Source organism: Lupinus angustifolius, unplaced genomic scaffold (assembly GCF_001865875.1).
Source record: "Lupinus angustifolius cultivar Tanjil unplaced genomic scaffold, LupAngTanjil_v1.0 Scaffold_40_41, whole genome shotgun sequence".
Classification (NCBI taxonomy): Eukaryota; Viridiplantae; Streptophyta; class Magnoliopsida; order Fabales; family Fabaceae; genus Lupinus; species Lupinus angustifolius.
Window position 1 is genome coordinate 3931 of NW_017721364.1, and position 8269 is coordinate 12199.

Here is an 8269-nt window from a genome sequence, read left to right on the forward strand (position 1 = left end):
AGATTAATAAGAAGGATTACAAGGAAACAAGGTTACAAGTTTCTAAATCTAAAGTTAGGATGACCTAACTTGTTTCTAGCAAAATCCTCATTAAGAAATAAAGGCAATACATTCCACCATAAATTAGACAATGATTAGCTAACTTATCTGCATATTTGTTTCCCTCTCTGAAGATGTGAGAAACTTTGAAGTTCAGGTTAGTGATAGAAGTTTTACAGACATTCCACTTATTTAACAGCTTCCAAGGAGGCGAGGCTTTGCTGTTGAAAATATCAACGACCATAGAGGAGTCACACTCCAACCAAATATTAGATCACCCCTGTTTTACAACTAAATCAATAGATATTAAAGCAGCACTGAAATCTGCAAAAATGACATAATGAATACCTAAGAAAGTTGCAAAAGCACCCAAGAAATTACCATGATGATCACGGAATATCCCACCCCCACCAGAATAACCAGGGGAACCGTGAGTCGCACCATCTGTGTTGATTTTTATCCAATTTTGAGTAGGAGGTAACCAGATCACTTCGGTTATTGAAGGAGACTTGCAGGGTCTAACCGACAGATTCAAAGCTTTAAACATGCAAAATTCATGTAGAGAGTTCTTACCAGTTGCTGAAGAGAGGGTATCGGAAAGATTAACTTCCCTTTTGATTCTGGAAATTGCCTGAGCAAGGTAGATCATCTTGTCCTCAAATCTGTTTTTATTACGACAAAGCCAGATTGTATGGATAGTGTAGATAATGCAGACAGAGAGCATCTCATTCATTTGCTTACTCCAACTATTATTGCAGATAGAAAATAAAGTTGTGACAAAAGAAGTATCAATGGAGATTGCCAGATGAGAACCGAGCCAATTCCACAAGTAAATAGCAAAAGGACAAGTCAAAAAGAGATGAGAGGAGCCTTCAGTGTTAGATCTGCAAAGACAGCACATAGAGCCCATATAGCAGCCACGTTTTTGAAGATTATCATCAGTAGGCATTTTTCCATTCAAGAGCCTCCAAGTAATAAAGGACTTCGAAGGAGGGATGGAATTGAACCAGATGTTATTACGCCAATGGTTAGGACTGTTGGAGTGAGTTAGGCTATCATAAGCTAACTTAGCAATTAGGATACCGTCTGAAGAGTTCTGCCAAATGAATCTATCCCGGGAGTTAGCAATGGGGATATCCTTAGTTTTAGAAATTATTTCCGGGAACCTGAGCAAAAGAGAAAGAGGGATAACCCAATTGAAACCCGAGATGAAATCAGCAACTTTAGCCTTCAAAGAGGTATACAGATGAGTAGGGATATGAAGAGCATCGACCAGAGTCTCACCCAACCAGTTATCAGTCCAGAAATTAATGTTCCTACCATCGCCAACCAGCCACCTAGAGTTCATGACCACCATAGACCAGTTGTCCTTAATACCAGGCCAAATAAAGGACTTGTGGTACCTAGGAGGGACAATTCTGTTACAACAAAATCTCTCTCTGTAGAAAGAAGCCCACTCTTGCTGAGAAGATAACATATCCCAAGCCAACTTTAATAAGGCTGACTTATTCATAAGCTTAATAGACTTAAGACCGAGCCGACCAAAGGAAGTAGAGGAGCAAACTTGGTTCCACGCAACATTAACAATTTTCCGAACCTCTGTGTTACTAGACCAGATGAAGTTTCTCATCTTAGAGTCCACCCATTTTAATAACTGAGCTAGCCATTTATAGACATGAAAACTGTAAACCAACATGCTTTGACAAATAGATTTGACCAACTCAACCCTACCCATAATAGATAGAAGAGAACTCTTCCAAGTAGATAATTTGAGAAGAATTTTATCAGCAATAGGTTGAAGGTGACACTTTTTAGGTTTACCAGTGAAAAGAGGCACCCCTAGGTAATTGAATGGCAGAGATCCCTGCCGAAAACCCAAGTAATTGAAAATGTTGGACAATTTCCTAGCCGGAGCATTTTTGATGTAGAATTGGCACTTATCAACGCTAATATGCTGACCTGAAGCCGAAGAGTAGTTCTGAATCAGAGATTTCATAGCCAGTAAATTACTCTTTGTGCCTTTGCAAAAGACCATAATGTCATCTGCATATAAAAAATGATTGGGAGAGTGAAGCATGTTAGGACCAAAGATAGGACTCAACTTTCTATCATTCACCAATTTCATGATGCCCCTACTGAAAACATCCTCAGCAATACATAATAGCAAGGGAGAGAGAGGATCCCCCTGCCTAACCCCCCGACTACAATTTGTGAACCCGACCATATGACCATTCACACAGAAAGAAAGTCTAGCAGAACTTAGAATTACCTTGATGAGGTTGGTAAAATGCACGCTAAAGCCAAACTCAGTCAAAGTGGAAGTAATAAAATCCCAGTCAATTATATCAAAAGGCTTTTTGATATCAAGCTTTATTGCCATATTACCCCCAAAAGTTTTATGATCAAGAAGGTTGATTGCTTCAGAAGCAAGACAGATGCATTCCTGAGTCTTCCTATCCCTGATAAAACCCCTTTGTTGAGAAGAGATGATTTTAAAAGCAATAATAGACAGCCTATCAGCAAGAACCTTGGTGATAATCTTGAATTTAAAGTTGGCAATAGCAATAGGTCTGTAATCATCAATTTTGACCGCATTGTTGTTTTTCGAAATCAGAATAACCGAATTAGAGTTCATGTTAGGAAGAATCCAACCCTGGGTGAAGAACTGGGTCACGGAGCAACAAACATCATTACCCACTATATCCCAAAAAGCCTGATAGAAACAACCAACAAAATCGTCCGGACCAGGGGCACCATCACCATTTAAACCACAAACAACATCCTTTATTTCTTGATGAGAGAGAATAGAGGTGAGCATCAAATTCTCATCGTCAAAGACAAGAGAAGGAATCACAGACTGAATCAAATCATTACGAGCAATATTATTGGTAGAGCCAAAAAGATCAGTGTAGTAGTTTAGGACATGATTAGCTATATCATCCTGATTATATAAAATCTTTTCGTCGTCCATCAAGATAGACATAGCTTTAGTAGCTTGTCTGATTTTCGTGACCCTGTGAAAGAACTTAGTATTTATGTCGCCATGGATGTGACAATTGATCCTATATTTTTCCTTCCAAAAGACCTCCTCTATCCCCAAATCATGGAATAAGGCCTTCTGAGCTTGATCCTCTTGCTCCAACAACTCAGGATTAGGGCCAATATCAACAATGTAGGTTTGGATGAGATCTACATTAGACAAAGCGTTATTAAATTTATGATGAATATTACCAAAAACCCTCTTGTTCCAAGTTCTAAGATCTTTTTTTAAAAGTTTCAGCTTATGAGAAAGAATGTACATGGGGCCGCTAGAAAAGTTCGCCCTCCATGCTTCAGAAATGACTCTCCTGCGATCAAGATGAAGAAGCCACATTTTTTGAAATTTAAAAGGAGTGAAGAGAGGAGGAGAACCAGGATAAGCAGAAAATAAAAGCGGATGATGATCATAAGAGCTTCTGGGCAAAGTCTGCCAGGAAACCTGAGACCAAAGATTCAGCCAAGTTTCATTGCAAAGAGATCTATCCAACCGCTTCTCAGTGAGAGCAGACCCTGTTCTCCTATTAGACCAGGTGAAAGAAGCCCCTCTTGTAGGTAAATGAAGGAGATTAGCATTCTCAATAAAAACTTTGAATTCTTCGGATGGGATTCTGGCCAGAACTCTAGAGCTTCTACATTTATTAGCACCAACCACTGCGTTGAAGTCACCAATAAAACACCAAGGACCAGGAAAAGCTGGTATAGCTGGTATGAGCATAAACAACACACACATTAACCACCTTATTATCAAGAGTAACAGAAATAGCTAGAAACTGAGAAGTGCTCAAAAGCACATGGGGAACCACACCCCTGGAACAAAGACCCCACAGATTAGGAAGAACATCACCTCTATTACTAACAACAAAAAGATCAAGGTTTAGAGAATTCCAAAAAGTAGAGCTAACTAAAACAATCGGAATCATAGGTTCAGAAATAAACACTAGGTCCGGCTTGTGGGTGACACAAAAATTCTAAAGCACCAGCTTAGTCTTTAGGCTACCAAAACCTCTACAATTCCAATAGAGGACCTTCATTGAACACTATAGGAAAGGCCACCCTTACGGGTATTGTAAGAATTTTCAATGTTGTTCTTCTTCTTTAACCTCTTCTTTTGGGATTTACTAAGCACATTAGTGAAACTTTCCTCTTCCCATTCTTCATCCAGAGAATCATCATCCCAGAGCCTACCAACTAATCTCAAATCGTTAGCAACCACCGTATTGTCATGATCATTCATAATCTGCACAGGAGTAACTTGTTGAATAAGTTGAGTACATTTTCATGCATATGAGTACTAGCCGGAACCGAAGCAGGAACAATAAGATCCTCTTCCAAATGAATGCTAGAGTTACTTTCAGAACAGATTTCCACCCTTTCCAGACCATGAAGATCATTGTTATTCCGATCATCTATTTCCAGGTTGATGAACAAATCGTTATTAACCGGGATTTGAGGAACCACTTCAACTAATGGTTGTTTTCTAGCCCCATTTTTGTGAGCTTCAAGAGCTTTAGCTTCTGATTTTTGTTTGGGCAGCCTTCTGCAATTCCCCACACTATGGGCAATAGTATGACAGCCAACACAGAAATTCGGCAGACTCTCATATTCAATTTGGAAAAAAAAACGAAGCCTTCCCTCTCGACCAGAATTTGATCAGGAAGAGTAGATTTAAGATTCAGTTCTACCAATACTCTAGCAAAATGGCTGCAGGTTCGATTGCTTGTACCCTCATCCAGGGATATCGGTATACCAATTCCCCCTGCAATCGAAAAAATAATACGAGGACACCAATACTCATGGGGTAAACCATGTATTTTAGCCCAACATTGGGCGTGAGACAGCCGTTGCAAATTAGGATTAAAATCATGGGACCATAAAAACATATGGAGAATACCTAGTTTAAGGCTCCATGAACCGATGGAACAAACAGTTCTCATGTCTTCCGGCAATGAGAATGAGAAGTCGTAGAAGCCTTTTCCCAACGAAATTATTGACCACTTACCAATCTTACTCCACAGAGATGTCAATTTCTCTTTTAACTCAACAAACTTCAGAGGCTTGTCGCCTTTAGCAAGAACCAGTCTCCCATGGAGATGCGATTTGCATCTTTGAAGACCCGCTTGATAGTCGACTTCAATGATCTTAATGGCAATGGCGTCCCTTTTTAAGCAGGGTTGTGGCAGATGCGAAACAGAAACATGGGCCGAATTTGTTACCGCTTGTGCAAAAGATTTCGTTTTCTGAGTAGTAGCAACAAAGTTTGCCTTTGGCTCTAAGCAAGAAGAAGAAAGCCTGTCCAGAAATCCCCACAGAATTGTAGGGACCAGAGCCTTCATTGAACCCTAAAACAGAGTAGAGGAAACCGAAGCTGAACGCACAGACACGAAGAAGAAAACCAGAGGAACCCCAAAGCAGAGCGCAGAGAATCGCACGAAGAAGATAAACCAGTGGAGAATGCGAAACCCCAAACAGAGCGTAGAGAAACGCACACACATGAAAGAGAAGAAAAACCAAGAGGATTAAGCATCAAGTTTCCCAGGAGCGAGAATTTTGGAACTCATCTTCTCACAAACCCTAACAGAGTAACGGGTTTCATTCTAATAATGATGACATAACTTCTTTTAAAGAATATTGGATGCAATTTAAAAATATATAATTATAACATTTTTTTTCATGATTATAGACATAAGCGTAATTACAACACACAATCACATGGCCAGTATTCATTCTATTATACTCTGGTACCAATTTTATTTTAATTTCATTTATTAATGGTATATACTGAGGTTTATTTCTCTGAAATTACTATCTAAATTAATATATTGTTGTTATTTATTTGAGGTGTTCAAAGATTCTACTGTTAGTGTTCAAAGGTTACAAGTTAAAATATTATAAAGTCAAGAAATTACATAATTATATGATTTGAATACAATAATTATATTCATAAATTTGAATATATCATTAAAATACTCTATTAACTTTTATTTTTAAATTATGTTGATTGCAATTTAATAATGCATAATTCAAATGTTTAATTTTTTTATTTTTATGTCAACAATATAGCCAAATTACAGAACAAAATAAACAAAGCCACAATTCTTTCTAGTATACATGTGTACCAATTTTTTATGTTTATTTAATAAACATAGCAATAATTTCTGGTCGTAATTACATCAAATAAAAAAATATATTAAATTTTTGTACAACATAGGAATGTTTTTCTTCTTCAAGGTTCTGTATACTTTTTTTTAAAACTAGGAATATGTTCTTAAAAATATATTATAAAAAAATCATGAAATCTACTTAAATTATTAGAATTGTAAGTCTTATTTGATTTATGATTTATTTAATTTATTTTTGTTTTATTAATTTTGAGCAATTCTCATTATGGATATAAATTTATAACCATTTATTATTTAATTAATAATTAACTCATAAAAAAATTTATATTATAAAAGTAACCGTTTTTAATAGTAAAATATATACAACTATTCTTTAAAATATGCATATTAAAATATCACACTTATTTGGTCTCCTCCAGCCTGGGGAAGAGTTAATATCAACATCGACGGTGTTGCTCAGGGTGCTCCAAGACATTCTGGCGGGGAGGAATCTTTAGGAATCATAGTAGTGCTTTTTTGACTTGTTTTGCAAACTATGTTGGATCAAAGTCCGGGATGCTCTCTTTGCAGAATTACAAGCTGCTATTTTGGCTATCGAATTTTCTCACAAAAATGGATGGCGTAAGGTTTTGTTGGAATGTGACTCAATGTTAGTGGTGTAGATTTTAAAAGGGAAAGCAATTGTCCCTTGGAAGTTGTCTAGTAAGTGGTGATTGTGCAAAGTTTTGTTGGCTTCAATGTACTACTTTGTGTCTCATATATATATATAGGGAAGGAAACACATGTGCTGATAAATTTGCCAATTTTAGAATCTCGTCTAAGGCCTTTACTAGGTGGAACTGTGAAGAAAATCTTGCTCCTAACCTTGATTGGGATAGACGTGTCTGATCTTTAATGCACGAGCTTTACAGGATATACCTTTGAAAATGTTGTGTGGAGTTTGATGTCAGAACTAGAGTTCAAGAATACGAGTCACTCTAGTAAAATATGGATCTTATTCATTTTGCAAAGGTTCAAGTCGTATGACACCTTTGTTTATACACAATCTTATTGAGACTCCAAATATTCTCGGAAATCATTTTTTAATTTCAAGTGGAGGATCGTTGGAACTTGGTTGTGGGTGTAAAATCTAAAATACTCTCAAGTCCCACATGGAAGAATTTTGAAAAAAAAAACAATTCCCAAGTTTCACATTGGAGAGATGGAGAACATGGAAAAAAATCCTATGTTATAAATAGAAGTCTCTTATCTTCATATTTTCTTGCCCCAAGTTGAATGCGCTTTCATTGAACTATTTCTTTCTCCCTCATATTTTCCGTCGATCCATTTTCGGCAAACTTCTCCCCCTTTCTTTCCGTGTACTAAGAATTGGCACGAGTAGCCATATTGTGGTAGTCATATTGTGGGCATTTCGAGAACTGACACTGGTAGTCAATATTGAGGGAAAAGAATTGGCACGGGTAGCGCTATATTGTGGGGATTTTGAGAATTGGCACTGATAGCCATATTGTGGGAATTTCAAAAATTGGAACTAGTAGCCATATTGTAATTGTAACACCTCGAATTTTACGATTTTGAATTATAAGATTTTATTAATATTTTTATTAATTATATTTTCGAAAATGAATTTTTGGGAATTTTCGGTAAATAATTAGACGAAACTCTAGTTGAGTTTTAGTCCTGTAATTCTATTTCCAATTTGGTGGTAAATTTTTAAATTTTCATGATTTTCGGAGACAGTCAGTTTCGGACCGCTGTCGGGGCCGAATCTCACCCGGTACGGCTCAAAAAGTGGTTTTTGAGTTACGTAACTCGGAATCAAATTCCGATCGTACCGTTGGCTTCGTAATCACATTTCGAGTCCAGATAGATCCTGAGTTGGTCCATAACTATTTTCTAAAATATTTTCACTCGGAATGATGAAATTCGATGTTCCAACCGTAAAGTAAAATCGGGCGATCATCTTTGGCTACTCGAATATTGGCCGACAATACTCGAGCATGGTTTTAATAGCGCAAGTTTCACTGAAGTCGTCGCGTCGCATGAAGTCACTTCACAAAATCTAGCTACTA

General features: G+C 37.2%; 1 protein-coding gene across 1 annotated transcript; it reads right to left on the reverse strand.

Annotated features, from left to right (window-relative positions):
• Positions 1–313: 313 nt before the first annotated feature.
• On the reverse strand, positions 314–5411 carry LOC109338759. Its single transcript, XM_019576063.1, has 6 exons — positions 5004–5411; positions 4767–4834; positions 4375–4615; positions 4138–4315; positions 3884–3979; positions 314–3780 (listed from the first exon to the last, which is right to left on the reverse strand). The coding sequence occupies exons 1-6, from the start codon at positions 5409–5411 to the stop codon at positions 314–316; spliced, it is 4458 nt and encodes a 1485-aa protein (XP_019431608.1).
• Positions 5412–8269: the final 2858 nt, after the last annotated feature.

What these genes read in the sequence shown, in the direction of transcription:
- LOC109338759 (XM_019576063.1), bottom strand. Translation starts at nt 5,411, where the DNA reads ATGAAGGCTCTGGTCCCTACAATTCTGTGGGGATTTCTGGACAGGCTT. An exon ending in CCTGCAGCCATTTTGCTAGA is followed by an intron (nt 4,616 to 4,766) that starts GTATTGGTAGAA and finishes GGGGAATTGCAG; the next exon opens with AAGGCTGCCCAAACAAAAAT. An exon ending in TTGTTCCTGCTTCGGTTCCG is followed by an intron (nt 4,316 to 4,374) that starts GCTAGTACTCAT and finishes ACTCCTGTGCAG; the next exon opens with ATTATGAATGATCATGACAA.